The 27,596-nt window shown below is 57.0% G+C and overlaps 1 protein-coding gene across 1 annotated transcript; it reads right to left on the reverse strand.

Moving 5' to 3' along the window:
• Window positions 1–772: 772 nt before the first annotated feature.
• On the reverse strand, window positions 773–27,153 carry CSPG4 (chondroitin sulfate proteoglycan 4). The gene is made up of 10 exons (XM_027712330.2): window positions 27,088–27,153; window positions 14,417–14,580; window positions 9,801–13,382; window positions 9,021–9,500; window positions 8,419–8,595; window positions 5,246–5,444; window positions 4,933–5,067; window positions 4,623–4,777; window positions 3,683–3,866; window positions 773–3,478 (listed from the first exon to the last, which is right to left on the reverse strand). The coding sequence occupies exons 2-10, from the start codon at window positions 14,549–14,551 to the stop codon at window positions 1,575–1,577; spliced, it is 6,951 nt and encodes a 2,316-aa protein (XP_027568131.2). The 5' UTR covers window positions 14,552–14,580; window positions 27,088–27,153; the 3' UTR covers window positions 773–1,574.
• Window positions 27,154–27,596: the final 443 nt, after the last annotated feature.

A 27,596-nucleotide genomic window follows, 5' to 3' on the forward strand; every position in this document is an offset into this window, starting at 1 on the left:
CAGCTGTGACGTGGGCAGCACGGTCATGCTGACCCGATTTTACAGAGTGGAGAGGGTGTGATTTGCCTCTGAACAGAAGGAAACATCATTTTTCCCCCCCTTTGGATGGGGCAGGAGGAGGGTTTTGGAGGTGGGGAGGAGACATCCATCAGCCATCCTCTTGGGTCAAGCAGGTCAGAGGTGCTGGGGCTGCCTCCACTGTGCCCCCTCCTGTGGAGATGGGGACACAGGGTGCCTGCCTGCACCCTGATGGCTGTGGGTGCCCATGGAATGTGCCAGCACCTGCCAGCTGAGGCAGGGCAGTTGTGATTTACTGCTCAGCAAAGGTTTGGCACCCTAAATCCAGCCAGGAAAACTGCTGGCGTGGTCCAGGCAAAGATCCCAGCTCTGCCGCAGCCTTGGAGTGGGACCACGTGGGGTGATTGTTTTGGGGAGGGTTCATGTAGTGGATTTTATCCTGGGTGGGGGGTGCAAGTGGTCCCCCGTGGTCTCTGAAGGCTCATGTCAGCTCCCCATGGGTGGTGTGAGAGCAGGATGTGCCCTGTGATGAGCTTTCCAGCTGGAGCACTGCAGGGTATTATTGTTGAGTCCCATCCTGAGCTCACTGCTCGGTTTCTCCTCTGCCCTTCCTCAGACAGTTTCTATTTAAGTTTTTAGGACTCCAGGCTTGGGAAAATTTGAGCAAGAGCCCAGAATATGGTCCATTACCTCCAAATGTTGCTCAGCAGCTTAAAACAGGCCTGGCAAGGGAAGTGGCTTAGGGAAACAGTGATGCACCTCGGAAAAGGCACTTTATTCTGTTTACTTTTGCCGTACTGGAGTATACAGTGGAAAACGGCGCTGGCTATGGCTCTCTGCTCTCCTCTCCGGTTTCACGCTGCCCAGGTAAACTCCGTCCCCCCCTCCCCACTATGGGCATCCTACCTGTTGTGCAACCTCCCCAGGGCTCTGTGCAATCAACTTGACGAAGCACACTGCAAGTAGAGAAAGAGTGAGGCGGGTATTTTTCCAAGTGGGTGGGGATTCCTAAATTCTCCTGGCATTGGCCACAGAGTTTTTTCCGAGCCTCTGCTCCAGTGTCTCAGCCCACCTAGCCCTGGGGGATTTGGGCAGCTTCATCCCCAGCCTGACTCAGTGCAAGCCGCTCCTCATCCTCCGTCTCATGCCAAGAGCTGTGGCAAGCATCCCTGGGGTGGATGGTGCTGCCCACGGAGGAGCCACCACTGGACCTGCCTGAGTGGCTCTGAAGGGACCAGTGCCATCAGATCCCCCAGCACTGTGGCCACCATCAAGTAGCCCAAGTGAGCACCCTAAGTCAGCATTCCCCAGGGATGCTCATGTATTTTGCCTGTCCCCACTTGCTTATGCAGTACCCCCCTCCCCTGCCCAAAGCCACCTGGAGATGTGGGGCTCCTAGGTGGGCCAGAGCAGCAGCCCCTGCATCCTCAGGGCCCTCCTGCATCTATGGGATGCCAGCTCCCAGGGAGGAGGAGGAGAGCCAGGAGGAGGTGGCTGGTGGTGCTGTGGGAGGTTCTTGACTCCCAAGTGATCTCTTGCCCCCGCACCTGAGCCCTTCACACCCAGTACTGGTTGTTTTTCAGTGGGGGGTTGGAAGTCCGGCAGTACTGGAGGAGTTCAGGGTCTGGTGGTGCCCCGGGACCTGTGCCCTGGGGTGGGGGACCTGTGCCCTTGCCCTCCAGGGCGCTGACAGTCGTTAGGGGGATGCCTTGGTTGGGGTCTGTCCTCCGGAAGGTCTCATGGTCAGGCACAGCCCCGTTCTTGGCCTTGGAGGCAGGGGTGCCCTGGACGTGGTGCTTCCCTGTCTTGTTCCGCTTGTGCAGGTAGAAGAGCAGGGGCAGGATGAGGGCCAGCAGGAGTAAGATGAGGCAAATGGGGATGATGATGCTGAACATGTTGGCCTCGATGAAGCTGAGGAAGGTGCCCCCCTCCGCGGGGCTGGGGCTAGTGGTGGCACTGGGGGCTAGCCAGGCAGTGGGGGGCATGCCCAGCTCACTGGCATTGGGGCTGCTCTGTGCTGTGCCCTGGGGCACCGGGGGTGAAGGTGCCAGAGGGGCTGTGAGCAGGGTGATGCTATAGGATTTCGAGGCGTTGTAGGGCTCGATGCTGTACTCCAGGGATGCTAGTGCTGGTGGCACACCAGCAGCCACCAGCTCAAAGACAAAGCTGTCACTCTGCAGGGGTTGGTGGGTGTCCCCAGCAGCCAGCACCTCCAGTCCCACCAGCCCTTGTTCCAGCTCACTCTGGCTAAAGGTCTCAATCGGGGTGGTGGGTTGTCCTGGGTCCCTGGATACCCTCACAAGACGGCTGGCATGGGGCGCCCTGCGGACCCTGAAGACTGGGATACTCTTGGTGCGGTTGGCCAGCTCACTGGCATCGAGGATGCTGGTGTCTAGGAGGGCTGTGGTGCCCCGGGGCCACAGGCTGCCCGGTTGGGTCTTCACTGCAGCATGGACAGTCACATTTACCACCCCGGTCCAGTTTCCTGCCCGCGACACGGCAAGGAACTGGAAGTCATCCTCAGGAGAAGTGAGGTCACTGAAGGTGAACATCACCTCCCTGCGGTCCAGCTGCTTCTGCGAGAAGCCCCGCGATGGCTTTTGGTTGACCAGCACTTGGCCAAACCTGGGGCCCCTGGTGATCCTGTACATGATGTTACCTGCTCCTCGCGGTGTGGTGCCCAGGAGGTGACGGTGGGACACGGGGGCTCTGTTCAGGTCTTGGGGCACCTCCAGCAGTGTCGGGCTCGCAGTGGTGCTCAATGCAGGCAGCACCTCGATCTCCAGCAAGGTCAGGGTGGGTGGGTGGTGGCCATTGGAAAGGCTCAGGGCTAAGGACCCTGGGGCACGGCTCCCAGTGGCAACAAACACCACGTGGCCAGCGTTGACATCCGCCTGGGTGAAGCGGTTGATGGGCTGCCGAGGGTTGTGTGCGCTGGCCACGTGGCCGGCGAGTGGACTCCGGAGGATGCTGTACACCATCTCCTGTGGGGACACCGATGGGTCTGCCACATCCAGGTATTCCTGGGACAAGGTGACCACAGAGCCTGGTGGGACCTGCAGCACTTCTTTCCGCTTCACCACCTGCGGTGACTTGGTGCTGCTGGTCACTGTTATATTGAACACTTCAGAGATGACCACCCCTTCCTGTGGAGGACGGACAGACTGCTGTTCCCGGGGGCGGAGCCAAGCCTTAAAACTGAAATGGTCTTTGGAGATGCTGTCCCCACCATGGGCATATGCCAAATGCCCCGCTGCCAGGTCTGACTGCAGGAAGAATGGCTGTGATCGTTCCAGAGGCACACCGGCCACCAAGAGCTGTCCATGAGCCGGTAGCTCCGTCACCAGGAAGACAACATCATATCCAGCTCTCTCAGAGACCAGAACTTGGCTCAGGAGGTTGGAGGCATCCAACACCGAGGTGTCAATGTCAGCCCTCTGAGCCCTTGTGAGCTGGAGACCTGGGGGGGGGAAGGGAAAACGAGGGATGAGAATCAATTTGGAGAAGTTGGTGAGAGTTTGGGGTGATGGAGGAAGGAATTGGATGCAGTTTTAGATGTTTGACATAATATCAACCATGGAAAACAACACAGTGGTGTCTTCTTCAGCCAAACAAGCCCTCCTGAAGAGGAGGTTTGTCCCATGCTTCTCCATCCCACCTTTACCTGCGTTTTTCCATAGCTGAGTCAAGCGTTGGGGACACTTTTCCTCGAAGGAGATTAGGACGAGGAGGATGAAGGAATCTGAGATAGTCATGGGAGTGACGATGCGGAAGCGGATGGCATCTTGGGCCAGCCAGAAGGGCTTATCTGGCATCTCATGCTGGTAGAAAATCAACTTGCTGTCCACCTAAAAATTAAAAAAACCCTCAATGAGCTCCTATCTTGACTCTGGGATGGAGCAACCAAGCTCTAATTAGGTAAGAAAGGGGGATTATCACTAGTCATGGCATGGTAGCCACTATGGAGGGCTCCTGGTGTATCTCTACCAGGATAAGTTGTGGATATCCCATGCCTGAAAGTGTTTAAGGCCAAGTTAGATTTTGTGATTCCATTTTGTGATTCTATGATGTTTCTGCCTGGCAATTGGGGAAACTGAGGCTCAGATGAAGGGTTAAGCTTGCTCAGCATCCTCCAAGGGTGAGCACAGCACAGAGGAACTTCCAGGGTGGGCAAACCTACGTGTTTTTGAGTGATGAAATAAAATAAGACCTTTGCTGTGCTCCGCAAAAGTTTGGCCCCATGGGAGAAAGGTTTTCTCAGAGCAGGGGTGAAGGCATCGTGCTTGGCTCTTCCCTTCAGCAGCAGCCAGGCTGGCTGGCTGGCTCTGCAGCAGGGAGATGGCTCAGGAAAGGGGATTATAACTCCATCAGCCTCCCCCAGTGCTAAATCCAAGGCTGGGGCGGCAGCTTTTAATCCGTCTTAGCAGCTGTTGGCAGAGCTGGGAAAGTCACAGCACGGCTGGAGCCTCGCATTGCCTCCTGCCTGGGATCAGGTGCCCCTGCCTGTCGTGGCAGTGGGTCAGACTGGGACCCCTATGCTGTGGGGGGCGTTGATGAAGGGCTGTGCTTGGGGTTCTGGGGGGCTGGAGGAGGTGAAATCTCACCTGGGCTTGGGTGAAGTTCCTGATTTCCTCCCCCTGGGAGGTGCTCAGCCTGCCGAGGCGTGGGGCTTGCTCAATGCTGTAGTACAGAGTGGTGGAGCTGGCGGGGCTGTTGCTCACTGCCTGCAGGTTCTGGCTGGTGATGGGCTGCCGGGCACCTGGAAAAGACATGCAGTATGGATTTTAACCAGTCACCTTGCACCCATCTGCAGCCTCTGCCATGGGCATCTTGGCAGTGCCTGGGCAGGGGTAGGTGGTTCGAAGGCCCCATTTGCTGTTCTGCTGGGAGAATAGGGAATGTGCTGGTACCCACCTGGGCAGATGGTGAGGCTCTGCTTCTTGGCCAGGCTGATGGTGGGCTCTCTCTGGGCCCTGATGAGGAAGAAGTGCCCAGGAGACAGGTTCTCACCATCCCACAGGTCAAAGGCGAAGCCTCCGTCCAGGGGTCCTGTGGAAAGCACAGACCAGGGCATTTGTAAGGGGCAGAGGAGATGCAGCCCCCCATTAACCTGGCAGGGTTTGGATCAGGGTGCTGTGCCATGGGGTTGGCATCCACCTTGATGGCACAGTGTCCCCATCACCCTGGGGTGGTGCAGGGGGACTGAGGCACCTCAGTCCTGCCCTACCTTGGTGCACGAAGAGGATAAGGCCATTGTCTATCTGGGCCTGGGTGAACATCTTGACCTCAGCACTGGGTGCTGACCTCAGGACAACCTTCCCATTGGCTGGGGGCTGGATGGAATAGGTCAGCTCCTCTGCTGGGGAATCCTCGTCCTCGGCGCTCAGGATGTGGGGGCCGATAGCAGCCGTGGCACCTTCCTGCAGCTGGGGGATAGGGAGAGGTTGTAATCCCCCTGGGATACCCCTGGCAACTCTTCCCCACCCCAGCTCAGACAGGTTTGCTGTGTGCTGGAGCACATCCCAGCCCAACAAGGGTGCCTTGTCGGCGTGTCGGGTGATGCCTAGATCATCTGGCCTCTTCCCAGCTCTGCATCACTGCTGCCGTGTTTGCCAGCACGTGCCACACAGCTGGGTCTGTGCCTCTGCACGGCGTGTGCCAGAGGGCTTACTCCTCCGTGCCTTAGTTTCCCCACTTCCCCAAAGTTGAAGAGGGCGTGGTGCCCTGGGGCAGGGGCTGTGCCTTTGAGACACTGCTTTGCAGGGGAAGGGATTTTATGGGGGTCCACAGGCTGATGCTGGGTACGTGTTAACCACAGCCCCATCTCTCCCTGGCTGGTGTTTCTCCTCACTCCTGTTTCCATGCCCCTTCCGCAAGGCTACAGTGAGGCTGCCGCCTCTCCAGCAAACCCTCCAGGAATGACAAGTATGTGGCTGAGTTCAGAGCTACTGCGGAAGTTCCCAGGACCGTTTCCCCCCATCCAGCGGCGCCCACCCATCCCTGGGGACATTGCCACCCTAAAGCCCTGACATCTCTCATCTCCAGCTGGAGGCAACAATTTTCTCCACTCCTAACCCTGTGCCATACCTGGATCTGGGCAGACCACGGGGATGAACCTTGTGCTGCCAGACAGGTTCTGCCCACACACCCCAGAGCTGCCCTTTGCCCTCAGGATGCCCTAAAATCATGATGTGCATGGATGGAGCCTTCCCGTGGCTCACCTGGGGTAGAGGGGCAGGATGTGCTGCATCCCATGGCATCATAAGCCTGGCCTGCATCTTGGGAATCCCCAACACAACACCTAGGCAGGCACTGGAGGAGCTCGATGAGCTCTTTTCTGCTGTTTTCAGCTGGCCTAACCCAAAACATTGCTTGAGTGGGTGTGGGTGCCGACAGGGAAATTAAATCCATCGGCAGTCCCCGCGGGATGGTGAGAGGCAGGCTGAAAAACACAGCTTTGGAGAGATGGGGTGGGGGAAGTGCTGCTGGACACACAGCCAGGGCATGAGCTTTGCTGTGTGTGTACCGAGTTTTTTGGGCTGCTCCCTCTCCCCAGCAAGAATAGCAGTTGGAATTGTAATTGTACCCGGGGCTTGGAGCCAAGGAAAATGCTCTGTGGGCAAAACAGAGGGGACTGGCAGCCCCAGGGCATCGCTGTCCACTGGGAACGGATAGTTATAGTGGCTGGAGCAGCTTTGCTCCCAGCCCAGAGCCCACGCCGTGGGAGCTGACCCACTTCTCCATGCTCCTCGTCCTCCCTGAATTATTAAAGCCTTCCGCCTGGCTACTGTACTCGCCTGCTCAGGTTATTGTGTTTGCTCAGCCTCTGTGTCACCTCCTCTCTCTGGGAGAGTGTGCGGGGAGGTGACGGATCAGTGCCAGAAGCATGGCCCTGTGCTCTGGTGTGGCAGTGGGAGCCTCTCTTGGTGGCATCCAGCCATCCTTCCTCCAGATCCAACCCAAAAACTGCTGCTCCTTCCCAAGGGGCTCTACTTTGGGGTCTAGACCTATCCCGTTTACCCCCCAGCCCTGCAAGGACTGGCATCCCTGGAAGCCTTTGTGCAACCCGTTCTGACCTTTAAATGCTGAAGTCATCCCTCACCAGAGCACAAACACACAGGGCTGGGCCTCTCCCATCACTCCTCCTCCAGGCAGGAAGCCTTTCCCAGCTCCAGAGCCCCTACGGGCAGCTGTGGTTACTCTTCCCAGGGTGTGTTGTGTTGTGGTGTGGGGGGGATCCCAATGGAAAGGCAGGCAGATTGCTGCCTCAGAGTTTATTTTGGAGATTTTTCTGTCTTTTCGCTCTTTTTTTAGCACGGTGATTGGGAGAAGGGAAGGTTGTGCTCCCATTGTGCCTCTGGAATGGGGAAAAGGGGCTGCTGTGGGTCCAAGAGCCGAGAGCTTAACTTTTCCCTGGACTTTGGCCCAGGTGGGGCAGATCTAGAGGCATCAACTAATGCTTTATAAAAGGGATTTGCTGGGAAGCTTCCAGGGGCTGGTGGGAGAGAACTGGAACAGGCACAGAGCTGGGGATAGGGGGACACCCCCCAACTTTGGTGGTATGCCCCAAAGTGGCTGTTTCTTGGGCTGGGCAGGACAGCCCCTTCCCCTTGGGCATCTCCTCCAGAGCCCAGGCTCCCAGAACCCTTCCCAAAGCCACTGTATCATGGTCCTCATGGAAGAGGCTGCCTTCCTGCTGCCAGCCTAGAAACGGCTGCCTGCCATCCTGAGATGGTGAGGGTGGCTGAGAGGTGGGGGTACGATTGTGCTTGCATGTTTTCCAATAAAATCTTTGCTGGAATTTTGCATTAGTGACCCCGAATGGGACAGGGAAGTGTTGGAAGCAGAAGGTGGGAGTTCAGCAGCAGGTGAGACCTCTTTGCTTCTGCCTTTTTCTGCTATGGGCGTGAGAGGTGTGAAAGCTGCCCGAATAGTTGAGTTATTCCAGCCTCGTGTTGGTGAAACGTGGGCAAGCTCCTCTTGGAGCTGCCAGGAATCATCCCGGGAGCCGGGGGTGAGGAAGCGCTGCCTGCCGCCGTGGCAGCGATCGCCGCGAGTGGGACCGCGGGGCGATGCTCCCACCTCGCGGCCGGTCCCCGTATCGGCGGCGGAGAAGGAGAGGGAGGACACCACGCTCCCCGCCTCCGCCAAAGCCTCGCCCCGCCAGGAAAGACCGCCTCCTTTCCCCAGCGCCCGCTGGCCGCCTCTGGGCGGCACCCCAGCTCCGCTGAGCCCCGGTCCCCGGGGCGAGCGAGCGGGCGTGGGGGGCGATCCCCGCGCTGGGCGATCCCCGCGCTGGGCGATCCCCGCGCTGGGCTGGCCGCCCCCCCGCGTGTCCCAGCGCTGAGCACCCCGGCCCCGCGAGGGTGGCCGCCTATCCCCGTGGCGTCCCACCCTTACCTGCAAACCGGCGTTGACCTTCAGCCGCGGCCCCTTGGTGCTGCGGGGCAGGATGGTGACGAAGACGGTCCTGGCCTGGCTCTGTCGGGATATCTCGGAGGCGTTGGCCAGGACGGTGAAGCTGTCAGTTAGGGATCGAGGGCCGTCCTGCCTATACTGGATCTGCTGGTTCTCCACCTGCGGGGCAAGGGCCAGGTGACCCTCCGGGGGGGACGCAGGCAAACAGCCCCACTGGGGAGGGGACCCTGCAGCATCCTGGGAGGATGCTGGCAACCCACCACTCGCTCTGGGGCATCCCTGCAGGGTGGATCCTGCAGGGACAGGAGCTGGGTCCCCATGGGAAACAGACCTGGAGCCCAGTGTGGGTTCTGTGCCTGCATCCCCACTCTGTATCCCCAGGCACATTTAAACACATCTTGGTTGTTGGGTCCACAGGGCAAACCCACTACCCCAAGCCCCTCCATCCCCTCTGATGGGGAGAAGACCCCTACAGCCCTCCCCAGCCTCCCAATGTGGCTGGGGGCTGGAGCACACCCCTGGGCTCTCCCCAAACCCTTGAGAAAGGAGCATGTTGGGCAGGTGGGCACACAGGGATGCTATACCTCACTCCAGGTGAAGCTGTCCAGCCCACCCTCCTCAGGCCGCTCGCTTCTCAGGAGAGTGCCAAACCGGGGGGGCTCGAGCACCCTGAACTCCATGCCCAGAGCCGGGTAGTACGCGTTGGGGATGTTGAGGATGCCCGAGGAGAGGGTAGCAGAGCCACCTCCTGGCACTGTAATGTTGTGGACATCCAAGGGCACGTTGATGGGGAGCACAACCAGGCTCACCACCACCCCCTCCAGAGCGTCCACACCGCGGGCTGTGATGTCTGTGACAAACCGGTCACGCTCCTCATTGGGCTTGGAGTGGAGGTAGAGGACTCTGCCACTGTTGATGTCCTCCTGGGTGAAGGACTGGATGGGGTCCAGGCTGGGCTGCTCGTTCACATCCTGGCCGTCCTGAAGCTTTGCCAGGAAGCCAGAGGCTGGGGGGCTGCTCACCAGGTAGACTATGTCTTGGGGAGGGATCTCTTCGTGGGTCACCTGAGAGCATGGGGAAAGACAAAACAAGAGTGAGAGGTCTGGTGCCTGCAGCTGGGCTGCCCCACAGACTACCTGCTGTGCATTCAATCCCTCAAGGCTTTGCTGTGGGATGATCTGCAAGAGTCACCTTCTTGCCAAGGCCATGCCTAAACACCCCTCTGCCCCTGGGCAAAGCCTGACGTGGACGCGAGACCTTTGCTCTGAGCCAGTTGGAGTAAAATGGAGTCCCACGGGTAGCCATCCTGGTTGGCCAGAGAAGAGATGCAGGCATGGGGAATGACTAGAGAAGGGGATACTCACCAGTAAGTATTCCTCCTTGATCCCAGCTGCTTCCCCCTGGAAGACATAGATCTCCTTGTGGTTGACTATGCTCAGGGGACTGGGATGGGTGTCCAAGAACACGCTGATGGCCAGTGTGTCCTCCACTGCCACCTCGTTTGCTTCTACAGTGAACTGGAGCTCATCCCGGGTGTTCCTGCTGCCGTTGTGGTGGTAGGAGATCTCTCCTTCAAGCAGGTCCTTCTGGGAGAAGGCCATGACCGGCTGCTCCCCTCTCAGTATGGTCCCCCACCTCGGGGGGGTTGTTATCAGGAATCGTATCTCTTCATCTGACCTAATGTCCATGTTGGTCTCCAGGTTGAGAACAGTGGAGTCAATGCTCCCTCGGGTGCCCTGGTGGATGACCAGACCGGTATTGTTGACTATATTGATGTAGGGGTCTGATGCCTGCACTTCCAGGAGGGCCGTGGTTTGGTGGAGACCATCCGAGACCTGTAGCTGGATCCAGCCACGGTCAGCCCCTGAATGGACAAAGAGGATCTTCTTCTTCCTCAAGTCATCCTGTGTGAACCGATAGACCTGGTGGCTTCTGTCATCGACAGACACGATGCTGCCAAACAAGATGTCCTTCCTTGCCAGCACCAGCTGTGTGTCAGAGAAGCCGGAGTCCTTGTCAGTGAAGGCAATGTCGTCAGTTGTCAGCAGGTGTTGCCCATTGCGCACCACATTGAAGACTTTGTTCACTGCCCGGACAGGGGTGTGGTCATTGATGGGTTGGATAGAGACCCTGAAAACACCCCTCACCTCCTCCACATCAGGCTCAGCGCTGCCCTCGCCCTGCCTGATGGCTACAAAGGGGATGTCATCCTCCAGCGTCTCAGAGTCGTCGTGCTGGTACAGCAGCCGGCGGTGGAGGATATCGTCATTGGTGAACTCTGTGATCTCTTCTCTGGAGGCCCAGCCATGGGAGGCAGCCCAGGCCAGTCTCCCGTGTGCTGGCCCCTCAATCACCTCATACAGGTAGTCCATGCTGTTCACGCTCTGCACAAACAAGTGATCCTTGGAGATGATGGCCTGTCCCCCTTCCGGCACGGTGAGGAGGACATTGGTCAGCACTGGCGCATCGGGGTCCCCACCGATGCTGATTGTGTAGGTATAGACGGGAGAGTGCTGCTTGCCGGCATGGACACGGTACTGGAAGGTGTCCTCGGCTTGCTGGGAGTTCCTGATGGTCACACTGTAGCTCAGGTGGTTTCTCTGCAGGTCATCTTGGGTAAATCCAAAGCCTTCGGTCAGCCTGTTGCCAAGCAGCTCCAGATTTCCCTTTTTGGGAGCCTGTGTGATGATATAGTGGAAGGAGACTGGGGCGGAGTTTGGATCTTCCAACATTGCCTCCAGCTCCTTGCTGGTGATATTTCTATGCCGCTTGTTCTTCATCTGGAGGGGAACCATGGTCCTCATCTTAATGGTGGCTCTTTTAATCCTTATGAGGAAGGTGTTGTTTGGCAAGACCTTCTGCCCCACTTGGACTTCAAATCTCAGCTTCTCCACACTGTCTTCCAGCCGGTGCTCTGGGTCTGTGCTAAAATACTGGATGCGCCCTTGCTCCAGGTCTTGCTGGTGGAAAGACTCGACTTTTTTCCATTCCCCTCCCATGCTCCCTTGCTTCTTGACCTCGCCATACCTTAGGGGCTCTGTGAGGACGTACAGGATGGCGACCCATTGTTCCACAGCGTTCGTCTCCACTGACAGGTTGGCTGTGGTGATGCGTGCGGCCCCTCCTTGGGAGATGGAGAGGCCGGTGTTGTTGACCAGGCGGATTTCGGGGTCAATGGCGAGGATCCTCAGGGTGGCCATGGGGCTCGGGACTGTGCCGTCGCTCACTTGCAAGGTGAGCTGTAAGTTTGTCCCACTCTGGTGCACGTAGACTACGTTGCCGGCTTCCAGGTCCCTGCAGGAGAACTCTTCAATGGGCACTCCGGGGTGGAAGTCAAACTCCACATAACCCTCCTCCATCTGCTGGCCACCATGCACCTGGAATTCGAGGTCATCACAGGATGTGTCATCATCCAGGACCTGCAGGATGTCTGTGGTCAGATGTTTCCGTGTGTGCTTCAGGATTGTCATGTGGTTCCCACGGGGAAAAATGACCTGTGGGGCATCATTGAGGGGGTTGATCATGATGGGCAGCAGGTACATCTGCCCCTGCCGCAAGCACTCTGGGACCCCTTGCTGGGTGGTCACTGTCACCTCCAGCATCAGCTGGTCCATGGGTCCCTCAGAGCCATCGTGAATGTATCTGACTTTCCGATTCACAATGTCCAACAAGGTGAACTTCCTTCTGCTCCTGGACCCGGGGATGTCCAGCTCCAGCTGGCCGTGCCTCGGGTCATTGGTGATGCTGAACAGAATTTGGGACTGACGGATGTTTGCCAGGCTCAAGTCTACTGTTGGCTGTGTGTGTTTCCACTCCAGATAGGCCATGCCCCCTTCGGAGACGATGAGGGGGCTGACATGTAGAAGGCTGCTGATGTTGGCAAAGGCAGGTGGGAAGCTGCTGTCGGGCCGGCATGGTTCCACCACTAGGCCCGGTGCTCCCGGCCAGACATTTGGGGGTGGGGAGGTAGGTGCCTCATCCTGCTCATACACCTCCTCATAGTCCCAGTAATGGTCCTGCTTCCCACAGCCTGATGTGATGTCCTTTGTGATCACGGCGTCTTGCAGGCTCCTTCTCTGCAGGTTTATCCGCAGGTCCTCCAGGCAGCCAACAAACGAGTGGTTGGTCATGGTCCACACTGAGATGAAAGCAAGATGATGCTCCCTCAGCCTTTGAAAAGCTTTTTCATTCATACCTCCAATGAAGAGTTTTCCCTGAAGGTCCAGGTAGTTGTTGATGCCCCGGTTGGATGTGGATGAAGCGTAGTAATCTACCAGTATCTCAAACTTGTGGATGTCCGTGTAGACTTTGACGTAGTGCTGCTGCTCGTCACTGATGAAAACATTGTTGTGCAGGACGATGATGCCGTTCCCCTTCTCCACAAACCCTCGCAGGCGCCCGTTGGAGATCTCCAGGTAGAAGAAGTCGTTCTCCAGCCCTGCGTGGTAGATCAGGGGTGCCTGGGTGATGCTCGTCGTTATCACAAACTCGATGGTCGCTTCCTTCCTCGCATCCCACGTGGGAAACGCGATGTAGGAGTGTGGCCCCTGGAACCCAAATGGGTCCTCAGGCTCTGCGGAGAACTGTGTGCTGCACCCTTCCTGGACATGGTGGAAGATCTTGGAGCTACCATCAGAGGACAGAGGGGAGAGAACATCCAGGCCGTTGAATGTTACCAAGTGGAGGCAACCCCTGAAGGGAGGGCTGGCCTTGGCAAGGTATGGCAGGTCCAGGCTGCCTGTCCCACCGGCATAGAGGCCATGCTGGATGTCCAGCTCCCTTGCTGGCCCTGCAATGTCCGTGGAGCTGTTGAAGAGGCCATCGATGGTCAGTGTCATCCTGCCATCTTCCACCAGCAGCTCCACGTCGTGCACTGCCAGGTTATTGAGCTGCAGCCCTGCTGGGGACTGCAAGGTCACCTCCTCTGAGCCCAGCTGCAGCCTGGCCTAAAGGGAAAGACACAAAGTTCTTTTCAGGTGACACCTCTCCACCTGCCCATGGATCCATACCCAGGGGCTGACAAGGGTTTTGGTCTCTCAGTTCACTCCTCCACTTCTGGATGTGCTCCTCCCTCACCCCCCCATGGACATTCCCTCTTTGTCCCGCTCTCTGAATTTTTCTCCTTTTTCACTCATTCTCAGAGAACTCCAGTCTCAGGGCTGGGATCCTCTGTCTCCCAGTCCCATAACTGGGCTTCTCCTCTCCCCCCACAGAGTAACCCTGCCAGATATTGGCTCTTCCTTCCCTGCTCCATCCTGCCCACTGCCCTCCATCCCTGCAACCTGGGCTGCTTCCAGCCCTTTCCCTAGAGACCGGCAGGGGAAATAGCAGGCTTTGCTTCTGGTGGGCAGCAGCCTGGAGCCTGCCTAAGTAGAGGGTTAGCTGATGGGACACATGGTCTGCATTAGGGACACCTTCAGCCACCGGCTTGCTTGCTCTCCTGCTTTGGTTTAATGTGGTTCGTGGCCCAGCCCAAGCTGCAGAGAGGCAGGATGTGTGCCCTGCTCTTTTCCTTCATGGTGGATGCCAACACCATAACCACAGCAGGGAATTTCATTCCTCTGTCTTGACTGCTTGCTTCCCATGTCCCATCTGGGACAAGAGAGACCTATTCTTTCTCTGGATCCTCTTATCTCACCTCTTCTCCTCACTAACCCCTCTCATCCAAAGGTGCTGTGCACTGCAGTCTGACTGTGCAATGCACATGGGGTGCCAGGGTCTCGGTGTCCCCACGATCCCCCCCCAGCACCCCCCAGGCAGTGGGTGAGGAGCTTCCCTAGATGGAACCTGTTTCTCTATATTTAACCAGTTCTCCCAAGACTCCTCTTGTACTCTTAGCATCCCCTGGCAGGGCTCCTGGCAGCTGGGCTGCCCCTTCATCCTTGTACTGGATAAAGCCATGACCCACAACCTGACCCACAGACTGACCCACAGACTGACCCACAGCCTGCAGGGGGGACTGGGGTGCCAGGGTGCTGACCTGCAGGCTGCCGTCTTGCAGCTGGAGCAGGAGGTGGTCGGGCTGGCCGGCGGCCAGGAAGAGCAGCCCAGTCCCCTGGCTGGTGTACAGCTGCAGGTGGAGCCGAACCGTGCGCGAGGCGTCCGCCAGGGGCATCTCCACAAAGCTGTCCCCGAAGAAAGAGACTGGGGAGAAAAGGGAGAAAGAAGGTCAGGCAGGGAAGGACACCTCCTGCAAGCCCTGTCCGTGTGGGTGCTGTGATTCTGGAGCCTCCCAAGCCCATCCATCTGCCCTCTTCTCTTTGCCCTGTGACAGGGTGTTGGAGCTGAGGAGCCTGGAAAGATCCTTGCAGAGTCTGTTTTTCTGATTTTCCTAGAGGAATCACAGAATGGTTTGGGCTGGAAGGAAAAGCTCATCTAGTCCAACACTCCTGCCATGGGCAGGAATATCTTCTGCTAAACCAGGGGACTCCAAGCCCCATCCAGCCTGGTCGAACACCTTCAGGGATGGGGCAGCCACAGCTTCTCTGGGCAACCTGTGCCAGGACCTCATCACCTTCTAATCAAATAAATTCTGTTTCTCCTCAGTGCTGGAGGAATAAACGTGAGTGCTAGTGATCCATATGTGGCTGTGAGACCGTACAGAAACCTTGGCTCAAAGCAGGCGCCTGGAGATACAGTTGGAACGTGTTCAACACCCAATATACATCAGCCCTGGAGGGACTCATCTCGATGGCATGCGGTCGTGGAATGACAGACTGTGTTACAGGGCAGAGGCGGGAGAGGGCAGGATTAAGAGTACAGGGAGTGTGCTTAAGTTTTGAGTGCTTATAGTTTTTAGCTGACTCGATGCACGCGTGTGCATTGCACACGTGTTAAATGCACGCAGCCACCCGTCCTCCTTGGCTCCAGCTCAGCCTGTGGCAAAGTTCTGTGCTTAAGCATAAACACTCCAGCCCTGTAAGCTGGAAATGTTTGGGGAGGATGTCACGGAGACGGGGGAAATTCACATTTTTCAGTCCATATGTAGTCATGGGCTCTGCTGGGGTTTATATGTGTGAAGCTTTCCTGCTATGCTTCACTAGAGCATTTATCAAGTCCACCCAGCTGCTGACCCACAGGGTTTGGGGTCCCAAATCTGCTTTGCTGAGGTTCCATGGGGCAACAAGACTAGCATTTGGCTTTAAGGGGCCCAGCCCATTCCCTATTTGGAGGAGGCAGGGGTAGAGTTTGGGTGCCAGGGTGAAACCAGCCTCCTGCACAGTGAGGTCTGGGTGTAAACACTCATGTCTGCCCTTACAGCTGCTTCCCTGGTTGCATTTTCCTCATGCCCAACTTTCTGTGGTGATGACAGGGGTGGGAGCAGGCAATGCAGGCTTTGCTCACAGGCTGGTGCAGCAAGTGAAAACCCAACCCTGCAAGACACAGCCACCCTGACTGAAGGTTTGGAAGGAGCCCATCTGTAGAGGTGATGGCAAGGGTTAGCCTGGCAGGGAGAGAGCTGGAGCACTCTGCTTTAGCTTACTGCGTTTTTTTTCAGAGTTGAGCCCTGTGGTGCCCAGTGTAGAGGATGCTCTTCTGACACCTTTGGGAATGGGGAGACCTCCTTGCCCTGGAGACCACAAAAAAATCACTTCCTGCCACTGGCAGCAGAAAAAGTGCCTCAGCTTTCCCCTGGGGTCCGAGAGGATGACGTGGGTGTCTCAAGGACTGTCACTTCACCCGTTCCGGGCAGGGAGGAAAATGGCACCATGGAAACATCTGGCCTTTGCTGTAACACTGAGCCCTTTGCTCAGCTCAGGGCAGGGCTGTCAGGGTGCCTCCTCATTCCCTGGCCCTCATGCCTGCTGCTGGCACGGGGCACTTTGGCTTCCTTGTCCTCTTCGGCCCAGCCAGTGACTCAGAGGAGCTGTGCTATTCTTTGCAGGGCTCTGTCCTCCCCTGACCCTCTCCCTCCTTCCTGTGGTCTTGGCAAAACCAGCCTTGCCCAGTGGCCAAGGGTGGTGGGTGCTGGGGCTCTCGGCACCGCCTTGTCCTGGGGTTTGGTGAGTAAGAGTGACGTGGCACAGCAGAAAAGGGGCTCTCCCTCCTTGCACAGCCACAGGCACACATGTGTGCACATGTGCTCCCCCGAGACATCCATGTACATTATGTGCTGGCAGCTCCCATTGAGGCTCCCTGGGTGTGCATGTTCTGTGCTCCAGCTCCCACTGAGATTTTGCTTCGTTTTGGTTTTGTGGCTTCCCCTAATTCAAAAAACGTGTTTTTCAGAGGGGTTCTGAGTGGCTGCTCTCATGGGGAGGGAAAGCTTGGCCAGACTGGACCCACCAGCAGCTCCTGTGCCAGTCCAGGGGCCTGGCAGTGTCTTGCTGTGGGTACTGGGGATGATGGTTTGGGGCCACTCCAGCACAGCCAGCTTGTTTTCCAGTGTGCCAAGGGGCATCAGCTCCTGCATTCAGCACATTTTGTCCTGCCTCCACTCTCCCAAAGTTGCCAGAGATGTTTTTCTTCTCCTTCTCTCATAAAATACTACTAATAAAAAGCTCCCGGAGGTGCAGATGCCCAGGGGAGTGGTGCCATTTGTTGGGGAGGAGGAGGGACCATTGCCTGGATCCAGGAGGTGCTGGGATTCTTCCCCGGCAGCAGAGTCCTGTGAGTTACTGCTGTTTGTCTTCCCAAATTCCCGCTTTATTTCAGGGCTACTCTCCACCTCACTCAACAGCCCAGCCAGGATGTGAACACCGCTCGGCCTGTGACATTTCACTTTCTCAAGGGACCTGCAGCTTCTCACCCCCATCTCCTCTCTTCCTTGCCCTCTATGTTGGAAAAGAAATAGAAAACATGGATTTTTTCGGGTTTTTTTCAAATGAATTTCACCCTGGAGGAGCCTTCATGGCACAGGGTGCCCCATCCCGGTCCATCGCTCGGATCAGGTAGGGATGTCCTATCCCCATCCATGGGTAGGCTCCCCTGAGCATCCTGGGATTGCCCCAGGAGGATGAGCTCCAGTGCCCCAAAAGCAGCTTCCTCAGATGATCTAAGGATGCCACAGGGGGTGTTGTGCCCCAAGACGACCCTCATCCCTGGATGGAGAAGCCCAAGCTGGCCCTTCCTCTCCTGTCGTGGGGAGCAACAGGTCCCCCATGTCCTGGCCATGGCTTGGAGTGGACATCCCATTTGTCCCGGATAAAAATAATGGATGTTCCCAGCTTGCTGTATCCCGCAGGAAATCACTGTCCCTGCCTTGCCAAGACGATGGAAAGGCGTTGACGAGGCGAGAGGAGCCTCCGTCACAGTTTCCGAGCAGCCAGCCAGCAGCCAGCAGATTATAGACTGCAGTGTCATTTGGGTTTGGGGGGTTTTTCTGCATTGAAAAAAACAAGGACATGAGCCAAAAGCTCTCAGGAAGGGTCTGGGAGTGAGGCCTCGGGTGTGTTCAGCACCTCCCAGGGCCAGTGGACAAGCGAGGGCTCTGTGTGAGCCGGTGCTGCCCCAGCACCCGCCCCAGCCGCCGGCCACGCGCCGGCTTCGGGATGCTTTGGCCCTCTTCCCCTGCTCCTCGAGTTGAAAACACTGTGGGTTTGGCCTCTCCAATTGCTGTTTTTTTGGTGTTCAGGGAGTTTTTTGACACAGGGGAGCAGAGCCTGGGGCTGGGCAGCACCACAGTGGGGAAGGGATCCCCATCCACGCAGGGGGCTCTGAGCTGGGGGCTCCAAGAGTGTTTGGGGCTCAGCAGGGCTGTTTGGGCTCTCCTCCATGTTTTAACATCTCAGCACACAAACTTCTCCCACCTCCTTTCCAGCACGTAGGAGGATGAAGGAGCCAACTCCCAGTCCAGGCAAGGGGAAATACTCAGAAAAACTCAGTGTCAGGGTTTGCAGAGAGAACCAGCACCAGACACGAAAGGTTTTCAGAACGGGGAGGTATCTCCTGGGTGTGCAGGAGGATGTGAGCTGATGGATGGATGCTTCCCTGCCCAGCATGGGGCATCCCCAACCCTGCCATAGGAAAGCCAGCTGCGTTTTGGGGCACGCAGGAGGTGCTTCAGCATGTTGGGGGTACAACCAAGTCCCTGAGGGGCTGCAGGAACTCCCTGTGGAGCAAACTCTGCCAGGGGATAGAGGTGTGGAGCTGGGGAGGAGCTGGATGCTCAACAAGGCTCCATTCAGGCTGTGGTGGGGGGCAGGTGGAGGCCAGAGCTGGTGGCCGGCTATGTTTGCAGGGAGGGGACTGGAATTCATTAAAGCAGCTCTGTAATGACCGGAGCGGGTGCCAGGAGAGCACCGTGCAGACACACGCGCCCCCTTGAAAGACTCCCTGTGTTCGCAGCCTCTTCCCGCCCCGGCCACACCGGTTTTCCAACGGTGGAAAAACAGCTGGGAAGTGAAGGCTCCTTGTTGCCTGAACAGCCCCGGGCTTGTGCGGCCGCTGGTGCAGCCCAGCCCACCGGCTGCCCTCCTTCCTTCCCGCCGCCCCTGTCAACAAGCAGCCTCTGTGCCAGCAGTGTGCCCCGTGCTGGGGTGCTGTTGGAGCAGCCCCTGGACAACCTGCTGCACTTCTCCGCAGCCTCAGGAGCTGGTTTTGAGGCCCTCTGGGTTGTTTGGGGTTGTTTTTCAAATTTAAATGACTTTATACGGTAGCGAGGTCACCTGTTGTGCTGCACCCACCCGCTGTGCGTACACCTGAGGGGCTGGGGGGGATGTGAATACCTGAGGGGTGTTCAGGGGGGTACAAACACTGGAGGGGCTGGGGGGATGTGAATACCTGAGGGGTTCAGGAGGATGCAAACGCCGAAGGGGTTCAGGGGAATGCAAACGCTGGAAGGATTCAGGAGGATGCAAACACTGGACGGGCTGGGGGGATATGAACACCAGAGAGGTTCAGGGTGGGTGTGAACACCAGAGGGGTTCAGGGGGCATGCAAACACTGGAAGGATCCAGGAGGGATGCCAGCACTGGAGGGGCTCAGCAGGATGTGAACACCGGAGGCTCCCAGGGGGCAGCTGCCCAGCCCTGGTGATGCTGCTCAGCAGCTTGAACTGCTCCTGTTCCCACCACAGTGTGTGTACGAAGCTCCCGTCCCACTCCAAGCACAGGCAGGGTGGGCAGAACCATCCCTCCTGCTGGCACCGTGGGTGGTCCCGGGGCTCAAGCTCCCTTGTCCCCAACCTGGTCTGCAATGCCCAATGAGACCCACAGCCCCCCAGGGCTGGGGCTGTGCTGTGCCCCCATCCCCATGCAGGGCGGAGGGGCCAGGAGAGGAAGGAATCTGATGGGCTTTTGGAGAAAGGCTTCATTATGTTCCACATTCCCTTCATTTTACGGTGTGGTTTTATTTATGGCCGGCAGAGGAAATGAGCAGCCTGCGAGGAGGCTAAGGCAAACACAGCGGCCCTCAGCTTTGGCTGGGGCTTTGCTTGGAGGAGGGGGTGCTGGGGGGACAAGTGGAGAGCTTCTGCCTTCAAAGATGCCCTCATACCTGAGCCCAGCACTGATCCAGGTCTCCACAGTGAGGAAATCCCAGTGTAGGGGAACTTGGTCTGCAGCGATGGCATTCAGACCCAATGGGGACCTTGTGGACACACCATGGTCCCCTTGTGCCTGCCCCAGGAAAGCCTCTCCTCACTTTCCTGCCTTGAGATTTACAGGAGGGGGTGTCATGGGCATGGATACATCCCTGCTGTGATAGCTTTCAGTAGAGGAGGGCTTTTTATCCCCACTCCCAGTGACTCCAGACAGTGATTGCTGCTCTGACATACTGAGCCAGAGCTCTGTGTGTTTTTCCAACCCCGACTATGGGAATGAGTGCTCTGGTTCTTTCCTCCCACCCTCCACCTGGCCCTCCCTCGCAGCAGGGCTCCTGGGGGCTGGGGCTGGTGCTTTCCAGGAGTGCTGGCCAGCAGAGATTGCTGGAAAGCAGCACCCAAGAAACCGCCAGCAAAGCTATGAGCAATTACCCTGATGGGGCTGCCGACCATCACCCTTGTTTTGGGTGCAGGAGGAGAGTCCTGGGCTGGGGTACTCTTCTTTCTTTGCCCCCATCCCACCCAGCTGGTCTCTATCTCTGGCTGCACCGTGCTGCTTTGAATCCCTCTCCTGTGTTTATTCATTCAGTTACTTTCCCAGTTCCTCTGCCAGCTGCTCTCTGCTCGCCTTCCCCTGCCTCCTGCCTGACAGCTTCGGGGAAAAAAAAAAACAGCCTTTTTACAGCCCCTTTTTACAGACTTTGGGGTCAGGGGAAAACATCAAACCATGCCCCCTGCTAATTCTGTGCTGCCTGGGAGGGGGCTGGCTGTGTCCTGCCTCCTGTGTCCTGTCAGCCCCCAACCCCCTGCGCGGTTCCTGTGCCTGCTCCTGCCTGCTTTCCCCATCCTCACAGAGCAGCATTAGGAGCTGTGATAGCTGGAGGCTGTAAAGCGGGGTCCAGGAGGCTTGGCTCTGGAGCTCCATCGCTTATCCAGCGTGGTTTTACGATGATTCAAGCAGCCCTAAAGCTGATGGTATTTCCTGAGCTCTCCTGCTCGGCCAGATGCAGAGCTGTGGAGGGGAGGGCAAGGAGCTGGGAGCCAGTCTACAACCCCCCACAAAGGTCACAGCGCCTTTGGGAAGAGCTGGGGGGATGCACCCCAAGGCAAGCACCCCCAAAGCCTGGTGTGAGCAGGAGCAGGGATGAAGAGCTTTTAATGATGTGTGGCTTAATGGCTCCAGAGGGACTTAAGGAATAAGCCCAAGCTGGAAGCAGTGTTTGGAGTGTTTGCCCTGGGAAGCGAAGCGGGGGGAGAAAGTGGGAGGATTTGGGGAAGCGGGAGGCTCAATGGGACTTTTGTGCTGTCCCCTGCAGCGTGACTCAGTCTCACTCAGGCTCCTGCTGCCAGGAGAAGTTGGCCTGGAAATATTGTATCAACCCCAGAGGACATGGTTTCCAAACCATCTCAAGCCGGGTTTTGTTCTATTTTTTCTTTCTTTTCCTCTCTCCCAAGCCCTCTACCCCTGCCTCACTGGCTGGCAGGTTTTCCAGCTCCACCCTGCACATCCTGGCACCCACTCCCATAGCTTTTGCTACCTCATCTGCTTCCCAGCCGGTGAGGGAAGGGCTTGCAGAGCTTCAGGAGGGCATGTTGTGGCATATGAGGGGACAATCCCAGCCAGTCCAGTGCTGGAGGAGCAGGGGGACCTTGGGGAAAGCCTGCGCTTGAGGTTTGGTTACTGGGGAGTGAAGCACCCTGGGTGCACATCCCACCTGTGGATCCCTGAATCCCATCTCTGCCTGCACAACAGTGCCTGTTCCCAGGACAATCCCCAGCCCCAGTGAGGGGAAGGAGCCTTCCCAGGAGCTGTCGGGGGATTGGCGGAGCTTGGCCAGGGGATGCTCACAGACATCCCTGGAATAGCCGGTCGTTACCGGAGTGATCCTCTCCTGCTGTCAACAAACAGCTCAGCGGCTGCTGCTAGAGAGGAGCACGTCTCCAGGCGCCCGGGCTCTGATGTTTCCCAGCCTCACTGGTGTCAAACGGCTGCCAAGATGGGGGGAGTTATCGGCCAAAATTGTGGGGGAAGGATGGGCAGGAGTGGGGGTGCTGAAGCTCTGCCGGGAGCTACCTGCTGGCCTTAACTGCAGCATCCAGTGCTCAGGGATAGGGATGTTAAAATGTGCAGTTAGGGTGTAAAATGTGTAAATCGGGGTGATCTGTCTTTAGTTGTGCTGGCAGGGCAGCAGCCACAGCACCCACAGAGCCCACAGAACTCTGCACCCCATGGGGGCTACAAGGGCCATGGCCGGGATTGGCTTTTGGTGATGCTGGGTGCTGTGAGGGGCAGAGAAAAGTGTCTCCACAGATAGGGAGGGGGGCTTGCAGTGTGAAAGGAGAAAGAGAGGATATTTTTTGCTCACTTGGGGTTGATGTGCTAGACTGTCTGCAAAGAAAAGGAGTATTTTCTTTCTAGAGCTGAAATCTCTCCTCTCCTCTTTCTCCTCTCCCTCTCCTCTCCCCATCCTTCCAGAGATCCCCCTCCCTGCCTTCCCCTCCCCACTGCTGTTATCCCCTGACTTTTCCATCTATGAGAAACACCCGGCAGGGTGATGTTTACAGAGAAAATAAATGCCTGCTCTATTTCTAGCGCAGGGGGAACACATGGCTGGCGCGGGGGCTGTGGGGGTGTGGAAGCGGGTGCTCACATCCCCTCCCAGGGCTGCAGGGCAGGACAGGAGGCTTTTCTCAGCCACATCTACCTCGGTTCCAAGACTTCCCTCTCTTCTCCCCAGCTCCCAGAGGAAATGACCCTGGTGGGCTCAGAAATTTCTGTGGGATGGGATGCTGAAAACTTTGAAGCCCTGCTGAAGCCCAGATGGAGGCTGGGAAAGAAAATGGGAAATTCCTCCTGACCTCTTTCTGCCACGGCACTGGGCAGCACTGCACAGGGGTTATGGCATGAAAACGGATGGGGAGCATCCTTTAACATGGTTGGGGATGGCTTCACAAACAGTTGGTGACTCCAGACCCCCCTCCCTTGCCTGCCTGCAGCAAAGAGGAAAAACAACTACCAAAAAGCCAAGATTTGGGCAAAAGAAGCAGCAAGGATTCACGGGGCCATCCCGAGCTGACTCACAGCTTACAACAGCTCCTTCCACAGCCAGTGAGTCACGCTGATGGATGAATATTGCTTTGCTCTCCTTGTCTGGGAGACACGTGGTGGGCTTGGCCACCTCCAAACCATGCTGTCTGCCCCATGACTTTCTCCACTCATAGCAACTTTTGGCATCCCTTCCCTGGGATGCTTTCCATCTGCCACTGGCTGTCTGTCCGGCTGTCAGGCAGCCAAGTGCACCCAGAGGTATTGCCTGGAGCGATGCACAACTGGCACAATGGGTGACACACCACGGGGAGGAAGGATGGAAAATGAGAATTTATCAACCTCTTGGATCCACAGCTTGGGGCATAAACATCTCCCATCCCATCCTGATGCTGTTGGGAGGCACTGTTTGGTCTGTCCTGAGGAGGAGCAACAGCAAGGCAAACCTGCATCCTCCACGTCCTGGGGTTGGAAAGAGCCACCATAGTCCTGCTCCTCTGGATTTAAGCCTGGCTTTGCAGAATTCAAAGCTGCCCTCACTCTGCTTTCCAAAGCAAAGGCTTTGTGAAAGAGCAAAGTGGGTTCTCTGACTTTATATATTTAGAATATACTTTATAGAATATATTAATATTCTATCAGTATAAGTAGTATAAAAATATTCTCATACAACAATATATAACAATATTTTGCTATATTGGTCAATATAACGTAAAAACTTGAGATCCCTTTTTCTGTTCTATTTACCCCAGGTGTGTCCCACCCCTGTGCAGCATGGCAATGTCCAACCAAGCACTGGGGCATGATGAAGACAGCTCAAGGAAGGGCTGATTTGGGAATGAGGATGCTTTGATGGGCACCCTCCTTGCTCCATGTCTCCAGGAGGTTTGGAGATAGGATATGGTGAAGGGGCTGGTGGTAAACCAGGCTTGGGATGCCCCAGGCGAGGCCTGGGAATTGTACAGATGTGAGTAAGGAGTTCCTGGGAGTTTCCTAGCTGAAGGCTGGGGGTGATGCTAATGCTCGGGGAAGCTGGCTTCCCAAAAAGGAGACAAGCCAGAGCCTGGCACCTGGAAAGGGCCAAGGAAGCAGCCCCGGGGAGCCGAGACTGGGCTGGGCCAATGCCTGTTGTGAACAGTCTGTGCTTTGAGCTTTTTTTAGGCACACAGACTGTTAGCCTCCCTCCTCTCCAGCCCTGTTCCTGTCCAGCTTTCAAACTGACGTGAGCTCCTCGGGGTGAGCTTAACCCTGTCCTTCGATCCTACAGGAATGTGCATATTATATATTTGCCCGCAGCCCTCTGTTGCTAAATATAAGAGTGAGACAAGAATATTCCTCCCTGATTCCCACGATACCAGTTTACCACTCTCCCCCCTTTTCAGCATTTTTCCTGTTCTTTCCCATCAGCTGGAAGCTTTTCCAGCTGCTTTGAGCTATGACCTTAAAACATGTGGTGCGATCATAAAAAAGAAAGTTTGACTAAATCAATCAGATTTCCAAAAGTGGAGGTAGGAAGAGCTGAGGAGGAGCTGATAAACCTGGAGAAGGCAGGAGGGGTCCTGGATGGGTACCCCAGGCAAGACACTGCTCCCTATCCATAGGCAGGTACCCTGGACAAGCCAGTGTCGCACTTGCCCCCCCAGGACCCCCATCACTGCTTCTGGAGGTCCACCCAAGCTTTGGGGGAGGTCACATTTTTGGCACCAACTTGCTGAAATCTTGGGGTGAACGCTGCTCACGGGGAGCCTACACATCCAATTCTCTCGTCTCTCCTCGTTCCAAACGCCCAGTAAGAGGGACTTTGGGGAAGGGGGAGGACAGCCTGCGGGTGGTTTCGCTGGGAACCAGAGGGGAGCCAGGCTGTCTAAAAACAGTTTACTAAAGCTTTACACTCTGATGTCAACAGGGTAAGTTTTATGAGTGTTTTCCTTTTTTATATAATCCTGTATCTGATGAAGTTCATGACGACTCTTCCCATTCTGTGCTGGGCAGGAAGCTCCAGGTCCCTGAACCTGGGCTTGGAGGGAATGCAAAACACTGGCTTCACCCCCCAAAACCAGTCTGTCCCCAGCACCTTGCCTGGCAAGCTTTTGGCTCTCCCCGATGGAGACAGAGGGATATCCCACTGTGGGCAGCCCACGGGAACACCTGGAATCAGTGCTGCTGGTCTCATCAGGGATGTTCTCAAGTGGATGGGGCTTGTGGGAAGCTGGTGCCCAGACCCAGAGTCACAGCTGGCACATCTGTTTCAGTCCAGTGCAGAAATAGTCCCTGGCATCGGAAAATGGGTGTAAAACCTCTTTTCTTCCCCAGCCCCACATGTCTGTGCCAGGCAGATGCCCGTTGATCCCTGGAGCTGTGTCCCAGCCATGGGTGGTGTTACTCGGGGGAAGTCTGGGGGGGTTGGCGTGTGCCAGTGAAGGCCATGTGCTCTTTTTTAGGGTTGCTCCAGCCCATTCACCATGAAAGAGTTCAGGAGTGCTAGGGTAGCCCTGGGACCCATTCTGGACACCAGGCAAGCAACGGTTCCATGTGGGAAAACCCCCGCCCAGGATGGAAAGGTCAGGGCTGGGAAGGAGACCACTCTGTGCATTAACAAAAGGGATTTTTTTCCACTCAGTTTGCCAGGCACCCTCCTATTTTGGTACACAGAAAAAAACCAGAAGGAACAAGGCCTGAGGTAAGGAGAGAAGCATGCCCCAGTGGCCACCTGCTCACTGGGAGAGAAGAGGGACATCAAGGGACATACAGGGACTTTGCAGGTGCCGAGGGCCACAAGGCTGGGCTCTGGGATCCTCCTCCTCCTCCTCCTTGCACTGACACAGGCTGGGATGCAAAAGATGATCAGGAGCAAAAGTCTAGAGGTGGCCAGTAATTCTTTGGGAACTGCTTGGAGCAAGCTCTTGCCCGCTGGTCAGAGCCCTGGTACCTAGAGCGAGCTTTGGGGAAGAGAAACTGCTCAGTGAGATGATATAGTAGTTTGGGGGGGAGTTAGGGAAATAAAAGTGCTTTTTAAATTCCCTTCACTTTTGAAGCTGCTGGTGCTGCTGACGCAGTGCATCAGTCAGATATCTCAGGCACAGCTTGGAAGGTCAGGCTAAGGCACAGACCCATCCCAGCAGGATGAGACCCCTGTCCAGACCTGCAGAGCCCACTGAGGCTCAGACAGTAGCAGCTCTGAGCATCCTGGAGCAGGGGAGGGAGCAGGGAGGGACCAGAGCTGTGGGATGGCTGTCAGGATGCTGAGGCAGGGCACACAGCCATGCCAAGAACTGGATGGGCAAACCTGGTTGCTTCTTTTGGAAAACTGGATACAAATCCCAACCGCTCTGTCCTGAAGTAACCCCTCTGCCTAGCTTTGACCCCATGCAGCAGCCAGTGTTCTCCTAGGTCCCCAGGGTCCATGTCCTCCCAGGTCCCCGGGGTCAGCCTGCCCTGTGTCACCATGGGGGTGACCCTCATCCCCAGCTGGCCCTCGGTGCCCTGTCACTCCAGGGGTGACCCTACACACCTCTGGGGCTGTGCTGGTGGGAGAGGTGAGCCACTCACCCTTTACCCCACACCACCAGCCACCCCAGTGCACAGCACAGATGGACGGAGCAGAGCCAGGAGGTCACACACACACTGGCAAATGCTCCAGCTCCCTTCTTCCCACCAAACTCCTGCTCCTGGGATGAAGAGGGGTTGCCCTCGCAGACAGCTATGGTGGCAAGGCCAAGCATGGCAGGGAGGGTTGGCGTGCTCCCTCCCCACGACGCGGGGCTTGGCGGAGCAGGGGCGGTGCCTTTCTCCCACCGGCTGCCCATGGCACCCACCAAAGCCCTGTGGCTCCCCCCAGCCCCATACCACACAGCAGCACATCTGCGTGTCCCCCTGGGAAGGGACACAGAGGCACCAGCACCCCGAGAGCCACGGTGGGCGAGCAGCCCCGTTCCCGCCCTTGACTTTCCCCAGACACCGTGCCCCAAGACAGGCAAGCTGCTTCTGCCAGCTTGGCGACAGGAGGGACACCCATGGGTGTCCACACCAGTCCCCTCTCCTTCCCCAGCCCTCCCAGGAGCCGTATCCCCCAGGGTTTCCCACCGCTCCATCCCTCGGGTGGGCTGGTGGGATGGACGGCGCTTACCTCCGGCCGGGAGTCCCGCTCTCAGGGGCTGGGAGTAGCCGGCCAGCAGCAGCAGCAGCAGCGTGGAGATGCCACCTCGGGCACCCATGGTATCCCGCGGGGCTGGAGCAGCGGCGAGGGCTCCGGGACGGGACAGCACAGCCTCCACCGCTGCCTGCTTCCAGGCGAGGGCTGCTGCTACTACTATATTTAATAAAGCGGAGCGAGGGAGGGACCTGTAACTTCTCCCGCCTGTCAGAAAGGAGAAGTTCGCTCAGATTACAACGTCGGATTTCTCTCTTAAAGGGCTAAAGGCCCTCGCCACCCACCCACCCGCTCCTGAAAGGCGCCTTGTTCGTGCCGGGGCGAGGAGTGGGAGGAGCAGGGAAGGAGCCCCACGTAGGGTGCGAGAGGCGGCTCTGGAGGCACCGCCTGCTCCGGGCGAAGTAGTGCGTCCAGAAAACTTCTGGCACCAGGCACTTTTTGGGAGGAAAGCTAGCTCCTGCTGTCTACACAGACCCAGATAAGTG

This window comes from Pipra filicauda, unplaced genomic scaffold (genome assembly GCF_003945595.2).
Source record: "Pipra filicauda isolate LSUMZ 115617 unplaced genomic scaffold, ASM394559v2 scaffold161_size1661140_pilon, whole genome shotgun sequence".
Classification (NCBI taxonomy): domain Eukaryota; kingdom Metazoa; phylum Chordata; class Aves; order Passeriformes; family Pipridae; genus Pipra; species Pipra filicauda.